At 44.8% G+C, this 15,355-nt stretch overlaps 1 protein-coding gene across 1 annotated transcript in view; it reads right to left on the reverse strand.

The window, feature by feature from the left end:
* Nucleotides 1-15,355, reverse strand: part of LOC133109909 (neural cell adhesion molecule L1-like) — a 56,484-nt gene that overhangs the window by 22,589 nt on the left and 18,540 nt on the right. The window contains exons 2-12 of the mRNA XM_061219652.1: nucleotides 14,704-15,082; nucleotides 12,111-12,213; nucleotides 11,266-11,456; nucleotides 9,964-10,086; nucleotides 9,267-9,437; nucleotides 8,508-8,622; nucleotides 5,922-6,106; nucleotides 3,817-3,948; nucleotides 1,683-1,826; nucleotides 1,053-1,164; nucleotides 360-508 (exon numbers count right to left, since the gene is read on the reverse strand). Coding sequence (XP_061075636.1) covers nucleotides 360-508; nucleotides 1,053-1,164; nucleotides 1,683-1,826; nucleotides 3,817-3,948; nucleotides 5,922-6,106; nucleotides 8,508-8,622; nucleotides 9,267-9,437; nucleotides 9,964-10,086; nucleotides 11,266-11,456; nucleotides 12,111-12,213; nucleotides 14,704-14,833 — 1,555 coding nt within the window. The 5' untranslated portion in view covers nucleotides 14,834-15,082. The remainder of the gene's footprint in view (nucleotides 1-359; nucleotides 509-1,052; nucleotides 1,165-1,682; nucleotides 1,827-3,816; nucleotides 3,949-5,921; nucleotides 6,107-8,507; nucleotides 8,623-9,266; nucleotides 9,438-9,963; nucleotides 10,087-11,265; nucleotides 11,457-12,110; nucleotides 12,214-14,703; nucleotides 15,083-15,355) is intronic.

The raw sequence follows: 15,355 nt of genomic DNA on the forward strand, positions 1-15,355 counted from the left end.
GAGCACAGTGATGAATGTGTTACCTCACTCTCTCACAACTGGGACAATCGCACAGGGATTATTCCTATGAAGCGAGTTGAGAGATAATCATGTTGTCCTATAGGGTATTCTTCCCATCACATGGTTTGACTTCATTACAGTATGTTAGAGTGTGATATGAAGCTAGATATTTATGTGCAGTGATCTGTGCCCTGGTTTGTTAGAGTGTAATATGAAGGCACATTTTTCTATGCAGTGTGATTTGAGCCATGGTGTGCTTTAGTGTAATATGAAGCTAGATATTTCTGTGGAGTGCGATTTGTGCCGTGGTTTGATAGAGTGTAATATGAAGGTGCGATTTGAGCCAAGGTTCCACTCACTGAACACCTGTAGCTGGGCTGTGATTGACAGGTTGCTGTTGAGCACTGAGCAGTTATACCAGCCAGCGTCTTCCATGGAGGTGTTGCTTATCTGCAGGGAGCCGCCGGGCGGGAGGGACATGCGGGGGTCGGAGAGTACCAAGTCCCCCCTGTGACCAAAAACACATTCACATTACACACACACTCCCATCAGAACTCTGTGTTTGTACACTAAACCCCGTCCCATAATACGACTACACACCTTTAAAACCATAAAACCAGCATTTAAGTCTGACAGTACATATTACCCCTGTTGGACTTATATAACTATTATGAGAATTATTTTCTTTACAGTGTCTACACGGTTTTAGCCATACCAAACATGCAATGATATTGTCAAATGTGCTTTGATAATGTAATAGCATGTTTGGTAAGGCTAAAACAGTGTAGACCAGGGGTGTCAAACTCCAGTCCTGGAGGGCCGCAGTCTTTCAAGATTTCCTTTCAATCAGCAGCCAATTAAGCTCATGAGAACAAGGTGTCTGGACTCTTTCGCCAATGAAAGACTTTGAAATGTATCTCTCATGCTGAAACACACCAGAAACCAGCAGACACTGCGGCCCTCCAGGACTGGAGTTTGACACTGTAGACACTGTAAAGAAAATCATTCTTATAATAATAAATTAAGGAAAATACACTATGTGTTGGTCCTACCATGTGACCTTGGGTGGAGGGGACCCGAAGGTGTTGCACTCCAGGCCGGCGGTCTGCCCCTCGGTGACTTTGTATACCTTGTCATCGTCTGTCAGAATCTGAGGAGGGAGGTCTGTAGAGGGGTGGAGAGAGAGAGAGAGGGAGAGAAGGCAAGAGAAAGGGGGAAAAATTCATAGATCATTGAGAGCGAGAGGAATAGAAAATTAAATGATTTAATCAAATTGTGAGCAGCAGGACATTTTTATTATTAGAGAAAAGAGAAATTTGGCATTTAAAGGTACAATAGGTATGATTTGTGTGTTAAAACATTGTAAATCCCTTCCTATCATTGAAAAAGGCTCACTGACATGTTGACTCACCCTCTGCCTGTGTTTATAATTCGGGTTAATTCGGGTTTCAAAATATACAGTTGAAGGACCAAAACATCATACAGCTGTGCAATAGTTCAAGCTCATTGGCGGTTCAATGTCAGCGCGTTCACAGAGAAGGGGGATGAAGAGTGTTGTTGTTTGAGGGTGTTTGTTGCTGCAATTCCTCTCTAGTCAGAAATGACCTATTGTACCTTTGACTTAGACTCAGTGAGGGGACAGTGGAGAGGAGTAGTAGATTGAGGAGGGGTAGTTCACTCACTTATCACATAGATGAAGGTGTTGACTAGGATGGTGCCGTGCTTGTTGTTTGCCTCACACTGGTAAACTGCTGTGTCACCGTACTCAACTTCTCTGAGTATTAAAGCCCCTCCATGGACTCTACGCCTGTTTTCCGGGTCAATGGCTGCAGCAAAACACAACTCAGTCCATGAGTTTAGTTCATAAGGCAAAGTTTTCACAGTGCGAAAGTTTTTAAAAAAGTTATTGTTTCCACAGTATCCAAGAATCTATACAGTGGGCTCCAGAATTATTGGCACCCTTGCTAGAAATGAAGAAAAAGGGGCTGCATATAATAAACAACACAGATAATAATCTATACGTCCAAACATAAAGGGAAACTATATACTTTTATTCCAATACATTTACTCTCATGTTTCAATGTTTTATTTTATGAAGTAATAAATTTTTTTGTTTTTGGAAACCCATAGGTGTCAAATAATTAGCACCCCTAATGATTACTGTAAATAATATTTTTTGTGCATATTTATACAGGGTGTACATAATTCTGGAGCCTACTGTATGTCTGGGACAGTACATAGGTTGTGCCACACCTTGTGCTCTACTCCATGTACATATACTGTGATTTACATACTCTGCTCAAAGTACATTTAAATAATCTGAAAGATTTGTGTATTGTTGTGTGGTTATGCAGTTTTGCATAGTTTTTTATTTTTTTTATTTTGTCAACTGTTGAATAATTGCGTAGTTTTACACAGTTTTGTGTAGTGTTGTGTAATTATGACGTGGCATACTTGTGCAAAGTAGCGTGCAGTGTGCTGTATATGACTGTGGTTGTGTAGCTGGTTCAGAGTTGTGTAATATTGTTGTTGTGTAGCTGGCTCAGCGCTGTATAGGACTGTGTGGTTGTGTAGTTTGTCCAGTGTTGTGTAATTGTGTGGTTGTATAGCTGGTTCAGTGCTGTATAGAACTGTGTGATTGTGTAGCTGGCTCAGGGGTTTATAGGACTGTGTGATTGTGTAGCAGCCTCAGTGGTGTATAGGACTGTGTGATTGTGTAGCTGGCTCAGTGGTGTATATCACTGTGTGGTTGTGTAGCTGGCTCAGTGCTGTATAGGACTGTGTGGTTGTGTAGCTGGCTCAGGGGTGTATATCACTGTGTGGTTGTGTAGCTGGCTCAGTGCTGTATATCATTGTGTGATTGTGTAGCTGGCTCAGTGGTGTATAGGACTGTGTGGTTGTGTAGCTTGCTCAGTGGTGTATAGGACTGTGTGATTGTGTAGCTTGCTCAGGGGTGTATAGGACTGTGTGATTGTGTAGCTGGCTCAGAGGTGTATATCACTGTGTGGTTGTGTAGCTGGCTCAGTGGTGTATAGGACTGTGTGATTGTGTAGCTGGCTCAGAGGTGTATATCACTGTGTGGTTGTGTAGCTGGCTCAGTGGTGTATAGGACTGTGTGGTTGTGTAGCTTGCTCAGTGCTGTATAGGACTGTGTGGTTGTGTAGCTTGCTCAGTGGTGTATAGGACTGTGTGGTTGTGTAGCTTGCTCAGTGGTGTATAGGACTGTGTGATTGTGTAGCTGGCTCAGGGGTGTATAGGACTGTGTGGTTGTGTAGCTGGCTCAGTGGTATATATCACTGTGTGGTTGTGTAGCTGGCTCAGTGCTGTATAGGACTGTGTGGTTGTGTAGCTGGCTCAGGGGTGTATATCACTGTGTGGTTGTGTAGCTGGCTCAGTGCTGTATATCATTGTGTGATTGTGTAGCTTGCTCAGTGGTGTATATCACTGTGTGGTTGTGTAGCTTGCTCAGTGGTGTATATCACTGTGTGGTTGTGTAGCTTGCTCAGTGGTGTATATCACTGTGTGGTTGTGTAGCTGGCTCAGTGGTGTATATCACTGTGTGGTTGTGTAGCTTGCTCAGTGCTGTATAGGACTGTGTGGTTGTGTAGCTGGCTCAGAGGTGTATATCACTGTGTGGTTGTGTAGCTGGCTCAGTGCTGTATATCACTGTGTGGTTGTGCAGCTTGCTCAGAGGTGTATATCACTGTGTGGTTGTGCAGCTTGCTCAGAGGTGTATATCACTGTGTGGTTGTGCAGCTTGCTCAGAGGTGTATATCACTGTGTGGTTGTGTAGCTTGCTCAGCGCTGTGCAGAGACCTGAAATGGGGTTCCCGTTCATGCTCCAGGTGATTTTGGGCGTGGGGATGCCGTTGGCCTCACAGTGCACTCGCACCGTCTCTCCGGGGGAATACAGGTGGCTCTCAGGCCTCTTGGTCCAGTGAGGAGCCGCTGAAAATAAATACAGCACAATATTATCATCACCATCATCACCATCATCATCGTCATCCTCGTCATCACTCTATTCAGCACAATATTATCACTACCGTCATCATACTGTTCAACATAATTGTCAACATCCTCAACATGATCGTCACATTATTCATCATCACCATACTGTTCACTTTCATCATCATCATCACCACCATAGTATTCAGCTTCATCATCAACTTTTACATTTTATATTTATTCCAATTCGACTTCCAAGCCTTCTACAAGTTTTTCTACAAGTTGAAAGCATCAAATCCATGAATAGCAAAACACACATGAAGAGCTGTTCTAACCAAAAAACAATAGTCATCGTAAGTGCAAGTGCGGACTGAGGTATAGTCTGAAAAGGTGTGTTCTGCTGTTCTGATAGTGGTAGGCAGGTCATTTCACCACTGAGGAACCAGACCAGAAAACAGGTGTGAATGTGCAGCTCGACCATCTGGTGCTCGTAATAAGAGGACCACAAGGCAACCAGAGCTGGTAGACCGGAGTGGTCTTGCAGGGGTGTAATGGTCTTGATGGGGTGTAGGGAGCAATTCATGTTTGGATGTATAGTGGGGCAGTTCCCTTAGCAGCCTAACATCAGCACATTATTCAGCATCATCATCATCATCACACTATTAAGTTTCACAATCATCTTCACCATCAATTATCATGCTATTCAGCTTGATCATCATAATCTTCATCACCATTATTTTTATTCCAATAGGACAACAAGCCTGACACTACATAACTCGAGGCAATGAAGCCATCTTGATTAGCAGTGATCTTGGACTGAAGTAGCTACAGTGGTGAGCAAGTATTTGGGTACCCCTAATCAAAAAGCCTTTTACAATTAACATCCTGACCTCTAAACGGTTAAACATGACACATTTATTTATACAATAATATTTTAAAGCAAGATTACTTTTTCTTTTAATTTTCTACAGTTTCAAGGCCCTGTGCAAATGTTTGGGAACCCTGTCAGTTAGTACTTTGTAACTCCTTCAAAACTTCTCTGGCAACAACTTGCAAATGCTTCCGGCAGCCAGCTAAGAGTCTTTCATTTCTATCAATTACTTTGGAATTTCCCCCCATTCTTCCAGACAGAACACCTCTAGCTCAGAAATATTCTTTGGCCTGCTTGCATCTACAGCATGTTTAAGATATCTCCACAGATTTTCAATAATATTCAAGTCTGGGGACTGTGGTGGCCATTCCAAAACCTTAATCTGTCTTTCCTGGAGGTACTTTGTGGTTGATTTTGAGGTAGGCTTTGGATCATTGTCTTGCTGGAATAAGCAACCTTTCTTCAACTTGTCTGGACTGATCTTCAAACATTAGCCTTGAGATATTTCTTGATATTTGGTGGAATCCATTCTCCCTTCTAATCTTACAATACTTCCTGTGCTCCCAGCTGCCACACAACCCCAAAGCATAAAAATACCTCAGGCACTTAATTTTGCGTTGAGGTTGTAGGAAAGGCTTCTTTCTGGTAACTCTGCCATGTAGGCCTTTATGTTGTATTGCTGTCCCGCGAACAGCGAGACCTGTGTCTGCTACTCTTTTTTGCAGCTCTCTTGCAGTGATGTTTGGATTCTTCTGAGCATTTCTCACCAGGTCTCGGAACTTCTATCTGAACTTTGGTCTTCTATCTTAATCTTCCAGACCTTGTCTTGACTTCAACTGTTCCATTTATCTTCAATTTTCTAATAATGTTTTTGATAGTGAAAATAGAAACATTGAGAGAGTTTTTTGTAGCCTTCTCCTTCTTGGTGAACCATCTTCATTCTGACATCCTTGAACAACTTAAAAGAGTAACTTAAAACAAGCAAATATTTTGTAATAACAAAAACACTTAATAAGACCAAGGTTTTTTGAAAGAGAGACTATACAAACATCCAAACTGTCATTTCGCTGATGTTAATACTCTGTGGCACCGGAGACTTTCCTACCTTCCACAGTGACGGTGAAGGAGTGCTTGGCTTTGCCATTCGAGTTTGTGGCTATGCACTCGTACTCCCCGTCGTCACTTTCTAAGATGTTCTTGAAGACCAGCCACCTGCCGTGTTTCTCCTTGGAGGTGCGAGATGTGGAGAGAGTGCCATCCATTCTCACCCAATGTACAGTGGGAGTAGGGCTGCGGAGAGAGCCACAACATCAGCGCTGTTTTTAGAGAGAGCCACAACGTCAGCGATGCTTTTAGAGAGAGCCACAACATCAGCGCTGCTTTTAGAGAGAGGCACAACATCAGCGCTGCTTTTAGACTGTTGCTACTGGATTTTGATCCAGGGTGACCTGTAGCGTAGTGGTTAAGGTACATGACTGGGACCCGCAAGGTCGGTGGTTCGATCCCCTGTGTAGCCAGAATAAGATCCGCACAGCCTACATTGATCCAGGGGAGGATTGTCTCCTGCTTAGTCTAATCAACTGTAAGTCTCTCTGGATAAGAGCTTCTGCCAAATGCTATTAATGTAATGTAGATGATTAACTATAGCATTACAAGCACTATACTGTGCCTAGATCAGCAATAGCCTATTACCTGCAGCATGTAGTACATCACACTAATGGCACTTAGCAGACACCCTTATCCAGGGGTATCTTACACAACATTTTATACTTTTACATTGCAATTTGTACAGCTGGATATAATCTCAGTCAATTACGGTTAAGTACCTTACTCATCTAGGGCATATCATCACTATCCTACCTGCAAATCGAAACTGCAACCTTTGGATTACAAGCCCAGTTCCCTAGATATTATAGTGACACTCTGTAGTAATATTTGAACCACCCTAGAGATCTTATTGTGACTACACCAGGGCTTGAATCACCAACCATCCAGGTCCCAGTCATGTACCTTAGCCACAAGGCTACAGGCTGTTGACACAGACAGACGGGTCGCACCCAGTGTCATATTGAGTGAAAGGTCACACAAACAGACGGGTGCAGTCACTCAGACAGAGGGCACAGTCACTCAGACAGAGGGGACAGTCACTCAGACAGAGGGCACAGTCACTCAGACAGACAGGTTCCTGTCACTCAGACAGAGGGCACAGTCACTCAGACAGAGGGCACAGTCACTCAGACAGACAGGTTCCTGTCACTCAGACAGAGGGCACAGTCACTCACACAGACCAGGCACAGTCACTCAGACAGAGGGCACAGTCACTCAGACAGACAGGTTCCTGTCACTCAGACAGAGGGCACAGTCACTCACACAGACCAGGCACAGTCACTCAGACAGACAGCACAGTCCCTCAGACAGACAGCACAGTCCCTCAGACAGAGAGCACAGTCACTCAGACAGAGGGCACAGTCACTCAGACAGAGAGCACAGTCACTCAGACAGAGGGCACAGTCACTCAGACAGAGAGCACAGTCACTCAGACAGACAGGGTCCTGTCACACAGACAGAGAGCACAGTCACACAGACAGAGAACACAGTCATACAGGGGGCACAGTCACTCAGACATACAGAGAGCACAGTCATACAGACAGACAGGTTCCTGTCACACAGACAGAGAGCACAGTCACACAGACAGAGAACACAGTCACACAGACAGAGAGCACAGTCACATAGACATAGGGCACAGTCACACAGACAGAGAGCACAGTCACATAGACATAGGGCACAGTCACTCAGACAGAGGGCACAGTCACACAGACAGAGAGCACAGTCACATAGACATAGGGCACAGTCACTCAGACAGAGGGCACAGTCACACAGACAGAGAGCACAGTCACTCAGACAGACAGGTTCCTGTCACACAGACAGAGAGCACAGTCACACAGACAGAGAACACAGTCATACAGAGAGCACAGTCACTCAGAGAGCACAGTCACACAGACAGAGGCCACAGTCACTCAGACAGACAGCACAGTCACACAGACAGAGAGCACAGTCACACAGACAGAGAACACAGTCATACAGAGGGCACAGTCACTCAGACATACAGAGAGCACAGTCATACAGACAGACAGGTTCCTGTCACACAGACAGAGAGCACAGTCACTCAGACAGAGGGCACAGTCACTCAGAGAGCACAGTCACACAGACAGAGGGCACAGTCACTCAGACAGAGAGCACAGTCACTCAGACAGAGGGCACAGTCACACAGATAGAGAGCACAGTCACATAGACATAGGGCACAGTCACTCAGACAGAGGGTACAGTCACTCAGACAGAGAGCACAGTCACACAGACAGAGAGCACAGTCACTCAGACAGACAGGTTCCTGTCACACAGACAGAGAGCACAGTCACACAGACAGAGAACACAGTCATACAGAGAGCACAGTCATACAGACAGACAGGTTCCTGTCACACAGACAGAGAGCATAGTCACACAGACCAGGCACAGTCACACAGACAGACAGGTTCCTGTCACACAGACCAGGCATAGTCACACAGACAGAGAGCACAGTCACTCAGACAGAGGGCACAGTCACACAGACAGAGAGCACAGTCACACAGACAGAGGGCACAGTCACACAGACAGAGGGCACAGTCACTCAGACAGCGGGCACAGTCATACTCACAGTCCTTCTGGGATGCACTCCAGCACCAGACCTTTGCCTCTCAAGGCCAGATGAGAGCTGCGGCCTGTAGAGGGACTCAGCAGCCTGGGCATCCTGCTGCTTACAACAGCGTTAGCTGGAGAGCGAGGAGAGAGAGCGAGGAAATGACTCAGCAAAGTTGGTAAAAGCTTCCAAAAACCAGAGGAAAACAACAATTACGACTCAAGTGCCCGTATATTACTGTGTAATGTTATGGATCACTGCATTCTGCGTGTCACTGATGTAAATGCCTACCCCTGCTTTCCGTTTGCGTGTTTATTTCTCAAACGGATTGTTCAAAACAATAGAGGGTCACTGAATATTGAACGGGACAGCTCTACGTGTAAGATTGTATTTATATTGATACTAGAATGACGTGGTAAAATTACACCAGAATTCCTCTTGATTGATTTACTGTCATGCAGTGAGGCCAGTCGCAGATGAGACTAGTTAACAGGCTGAACTGCATGACAATTGTGGCACTTAGACACACCGTATTTGAGTTAGTTGTCAGGTTTTTTCTACTAATGAAGCCAGAACACAGTTTCGTCAACTCATAGGCAGGAGCACTGAATGTCTGAGCTGAGCAGTCTCAGGATGCCAGCACCATGGCCACTAGAGGGCTTGCGCGAAGGGATTAAGCGTTAAACGAGGGTTTATTGTATTTTAATACCAAACTGAATGAAGCGCAATGGGAAGACATAGTGGGACAAATTAGACGGGTGCGGGTATGACACTCACAAGGGTGAACCGTGAGAGATATAGGCTCCATGGCTAGGATAGTCCTGGCACTAATGTAATGGGCATTGCAGGTGTAGTCGGTCCGGCTGTCATTGGCGATCACGTTGGCGAAGTACAGGCTGCCATCCAGGCTGGTGGTCACTCTCTCGCTCAGCTCGAAATGCTTCAGTCCTGGAGACGGGAAGAGGACGGCCTTAATCTCTTAATGCTCCGGATAGCGGCGTACGTATGCGGCGTTTAAACCCTGCGCAATGCAATCACCGCTGCTTCCTGTGTGAGCCTATTTTACTCAGCTGAGAATCTCGAGTACGCTGACCAGCCAATTATGCTGAGTCACTGTCTTAATGCTAGCAAAACAGTAAGTACAAAAACAGCACAGACCCAGGTAGAAGCTGCTCTACAAAAAACTAAAAATAACAATATTTTAGTCTTATATTGAGACTTATAATCTGTTATTTTTAAAAAACGATGAAAATATCGGCCACAGTTTCACTCATTTCAAGATTTGCCAATGGAATAAGAACATTGTCAACTTGTCAAGCAAACTAACTTAAAACAAGCTGTTTTACTGTTCTACTTAAGAGAAAAAAATCTTAAGTCTTATTACAAGAGAAAAGTGCTTGTTAAGACAGTTATTTTTTGCAGCGTCAAGACAGATACAGACACAGTTGGAAGCAGAAGTCAGACACAGACTCACCTTTGTCCATCCAGTGAATGTGTGGAGGGACAGTGCTAAAGGGGGGGTTGCAGTTGAGGACCGCACTGCGCCCCTCCTCCACCTCCATTTGCACCTTCTTGTCTTTCGGCAAGGTGGGGTTATCTGAAAAGGGTTAGGATTGGGGTAGAAGGGGGTTGGTCAGGTTCTAGGGCCAGAAAATTCAGACAAGCACATGAACACGTTCGTACAATTCATTACCTAATCACAATAAGTTCGTTATGAGGACAATTCCTTATAGACCTAGACAGGAGTTAAACTGCCCTCAGGATAGAATACAAATTGTAAAAATAAGATGGACTACATTTGAGTGGGGTGGTCTGGGAATTGGAGTCCCACATGGATTATTGTTAGGACATCTGCTCTTCTTTATTTACATAAATGCCCTTGATAAAGATGTCAGTAGCAGATCAATTAAATCGACACAATACCAAGGGGTGTAGCTAAAATAAATAACAGAATCTTAAACTGGGCAACCATGTGTAAATTAAAAATAACATCACCAAATGTAATGTTATGATGACAACAACAATGCAGACAGGATCATTTATTCTGAAATCGCTAAATATAAGATGTTTGAAAAAGGCTTTGGCATCATAGTTAACCCAAGTCTACCAGTACGCAGTCATTTTGTGAAATTTTAAAAATGGCCTACAGGAAACTGGGATTATAGATAAAAGAGTTATGGAATAGAGTTATGTTATAAAAGAGTTATGTATGCACTTTGCACTTTGTTGTACGTCGCTCTGGATAAGAGCGTCTGCCAAATGCCATTAATGTAATGTAATGTAATGAATAGATGTGAAATGCAGAGCTTTTTCCGGACTACATTTAGAGTAACTCCTCCTGCTCAATAAGAAAAAGGCAGAATGAATCCTCAATAGTAGGACACCAATGGGGAGGAGGGGAGTTGACAGATATGTTTTATTGTAGTAATAATAATAATAATAATATTAATAATAATACTTTTACACGGCAAATCAAGCAATAAAATATAGATTAAATGATGAAATAAGAAAGAGTAAAGACAATTCACATTGACTATAACAGTAATAGTGATAAAAAAGTATACAGTATTTATTCGTATTTACAGTTTTCCCTTTGCAATTCTTATGCTAATCATTTTTATAAAGCATGGCAGCGATAAACCCATATTTCTCATGGTGCTGGGCGTGATTGGAAGGCTTGCTTTTATCCCCGTGAATAGAGCAGCTCTATATAAACGTGACTTCCACCATTCGAGTGAAGCGGAAGGATTGACAGCGATCGGAGAAGTGAACTGACTCTCGATGATGACCCGGGCTGCGTTTGAGACGGCGGTTCCCAGCTCGTTGGAGGCGTAGCAGCGGTACATCCCCTCGTACTCTTCGGCCGGGTCGGGTGTCACCACCGTGAATGTTCCCGGATTATCCCCGATCGAAATCGCAGGGTCACTGGTGGGGTCAAACCACGTCCCGTTCTTAGTCCAGCGAAACCTGGCACAACCAGGAGAGAGAGGCAGCGAGGTTATTGCTGGTTATTGCTGTATCACTGTGTTTTAATGATGTCATATCTTGTCATGCGCAAGCCCATCTTGTGTATTATAATCGATGAACTGCCATGCAAACAACCAGAGTAATTTGCTGGAATAAGAGGCAGCAATCCAGCAATGACTTTCACTAAAAAAGGCTTGTCATCGCTGCAATGGCTGCCACTGACTGTGTATGGTACTGTACCTGGTATAGACTGTGTGGGAATGGTCTGGTATAGATTATGTTGTAATGGTGTGGTATAGACTGTGGCAATGGCCTGGTATAGACTGTGAGATTGTTCTGGTATGCTAAACAGATCTCCTTCCTCAACTGTTTGTACGGTTGTTGCAGGCAACTAACACCTACATAGTTATGTTTGAAGAATCCAGGAAAAGGATATTTTATGATATCTATTTCATAAAGGTAATAAAAAAAATAGAAATATGTGTGACAGCATGACTCAGTAGTGGGGATTTGAAGCTATTGGAGAGAAGTTGGGGGCAAGAGGACTGCAACTCCTAACTCCACTGGCCCAAATTGTAAGACAGGAGAGTTACAGTTGGAATCAGCCACATTATGTCTGAGCAAACAGTGAGTACAAGATGAGTAGGCACTGACGTGGGCGGAGGATTCCCAGAGGCATTGCAGATGAGAGTGATGTCATCAACAGGAAAGGCTGTGGATGAATTTGGCTGGGTGGTGATCTCTGGCGGTTTCTTCACTGCAAGGAGAGACAAAGGAAATTAGTCCGGACTTATACCATAGTGACTGATGTTCATACTCACTCAACACAAGGGCTTGTCAATATAACAGCACAACTGCATAAAAATACCCCTCAAGTAAATGATCAATAGACCGCAAGTAAAATGGTCGACATGTACTTCAACCAACCAATATTGCATATGAAATACCAACATAAAAATACATATTTCAAACATGGACAAACACACCGGCAAACTGCTGCTTCTTGTCACACAGTGGTCCACAAGCTGAGCTCACGCAGGCTCTAGACAGAGGAATACTCTTCATATGCAGCTAGAGCAGACTGTGGGCTCCTGTCTGACCAGTCAGGGTGGTGAGATGATGTTTTCCTGGCCGACTAAATCCCTCTCTCTTTTGGTGATGCTATGGCCAATTATGTGATTCCCTGTGAGGCTGCCAGCCAGTCAGCACTGGCAACATCTCGATTCAATACCAGACCATGGGGCCCATCCACACACTGGAACAGTACCTTAACCGATACCAGACCATGGGGCCCATCCACACACTGGAACAGTGCCTTAACAGATACCAGACCATGGGGCCCATCCACATGCTGGAGCAGTGCCTTAACAGATACAGTACATTACATTAATGGCATTTGGCAGATGCTCTTATCCAGAGCGACATACAGTTGATTAGACTAAGCAGGAGACAATCCTCCCCTGGAGCAATGCAAGGTTAAGGGTCTTGCTCAAGGGTCCAATGGCTGTGCGAATTTTATTGTGGCTACTCCGGGGATCGAATCAGCGACCTTGCGGGTCCCAGTCATGTACCTTAACCACTACACTACAGGCCGCCCTGTACCTGTGGTTAAGATACCATACCATGGGGCCCATCCACACACTAGAGCAGTGCCTTAACAGATACCAGATCATAAGATCCATCCACACACTGGAACAGAGCCTTAATAGATACCAGATCATAAGGTCCATCCACACACTGGAACAGAGCCTTAATAGATACCAGACTGGTCTTAGAAACTCAGCAGCCACACATATGCTCACTGGGGTTAAACAGTGAACCTCCTGAAACCAACTTCCAATTTGATTAGACTAAATAGGGGACAATCCCCCCTGGAGAAATATGGGGCCATACTCAAGGGCCCAACAGCTGCACAGATCTTATCTTGGCTACACTGGGGATTGAACCACCAACCATGTGGGGCCCAGTCATGTAGCCTTAACGCTACACTACAGGCTGCCCCCTAGTTCTCCTGCCTCTTTGCTGAATGACTTCTCCATCTTCATCTCTCTCCATCTCTCATGAACAGTGTGAGGGTAATATGACATAACTCAGACATGTAGAAACATAAACACAGGAAAGGTGGAAAGCAGCGTGGCCTATCAGGATGCATTCAGTAGGACTATGAGAGAGACACAGAATCTGGTTGGGAAAATATACTTACAGTTACTTATTTGGTCTGTTTGTCCAGTATGAACAGCAATAGAGAGGAATTCAGAGAAAAAGATTAGTAACGCACAGACACATGCACATACACATGCAATCAGTAGAGTCAGATTTGTACACAATCAGTATGTGAGAGAGAGAGTGTGCATGACTGCATGTGTGCTGTACAGCTTTGTGTGAGTGTGTTTATGCGTGCGCATATGCTGTTTGTATTATTTTCAATTGCCTCCTTAGGGTCATGAAAAAAAGGCTCATTTTCATCTGTCAGCTATAAACACATAAGACTTTAGAGAAAAACAGATTAAATCAAAGCTGCCCTCCCTTTCTTCCCCCTCTGCCTCTCCCACCAGTGCGCTCTCTCCTTCCCCTCTCTCACAAATTGAACGACGACATTTTGACCTCCCCTCTCCTCATCTGTCTGGGACTTTTGAACTTTGAACCCCCAAACCCTGAGGGTCGGCGATTTAGTTGATGTGTGCGTGTGTGTGTGTGTGTGTGTGTGTGTGTGAGAGAGCGAGAGAGAGAGAGAGAGAGAGAGAGAGAAAAAGAGTGTTTGTGTGTGGGGAGAGGGGGGGGTCTGCTTTTGTTTTACATCATTGCGTCATACTGCATCTCAGAAACATCCACAGAAAGGCTCAATATTCAGCCTCTCCACGATGACCCTCTATCTAAAGGTACCGTCCATTTGGAATAGAGACCACCCCCCACACACAAAAGGGGGCGGGGCAATTTAGTTTGGAAACGTATTCTCAGGACCTCCATATTTATATTTCTAGTGTTTTCAGTGGCCGTCTTATGGATTTAAGGATGACAGGTAATAATACAATAATATAATTGAGAAAATATGCAGTAGTAGAATGAAAACAACATAAAATAATAAAAAGGCTATAAAACTATAAACATCAAAATAAGAATCTGCATATAAAATATCAAATATATGAAATAATGTGTCTTTTAAAGAGATTTAAATCTTGCATTTTGCAGTCTGTGTGATATAGACCGACAGTAGACTGTAAGAAAAAAATGAAAAGACGGTACTCACATTTGAGGGGGATATGGATAGCCCCCTGGACAGGCCCTGGAAGGAGGGATGAGAGGAGAAAGAGCAGGTGGAGGGAGAGAGGAGCGTTCCGTCTCCCGCCCCAGGGCCGCTGATGCGTCGCTGAAGGCATGTCTCACTGTCCCATCAAACTCGCGCACGCCTTCATGTACACGCCCGGCTTCGTCTGATGCTCGCCTGCCGCACGCACGCGCTCTCCCGCGCCGCAGAGACGCAAACGCTCGCTCACACACGCGCCGCGCGGACTGCCGCTGTCTCTCACACACACACACACGCACGCTCTCCTCCCGGACGGTGAGCCGAGGGTCTCTGTTCGGCACGTGTGTCTGCCGCCTCTGCTTTCTCTCCTCCGTCTCTCCCGCTGGAAGATGAAAGGGTGGGGGAGAGAGGGAACAGGAGGGGAGGAGCAGACATGGACAGATTGAGGGAGGGCAGAGAGGGAGGGGAGGGGTGGAGGAGAGGACAGGAGAGGTCGCGTTAGGAAAATAAAGGGCCTTGCGGAGGATAAGAACGTAGAAGGACACGACGAACAGGGAAATATTTGAACTATTTCAATTGGACCCTTCCGGAAAACAGTGAGTAGACACCGATTATCAGGATGAATAAGGACAGACACGGAGATATGACCAAAAAG

Source organism: Conger conger, chromosome 14, assembly GCF_963514075.1.
Source record: "Conger conger chromosome 14, fConCon1.1, whole genome shotgun sequence".
Taxonomy (NCBI): Eukaryota; Metazoa; Chordata; class Actinopteri; order Anguilliformes; family Congridae; genus Conger; species Conger conger.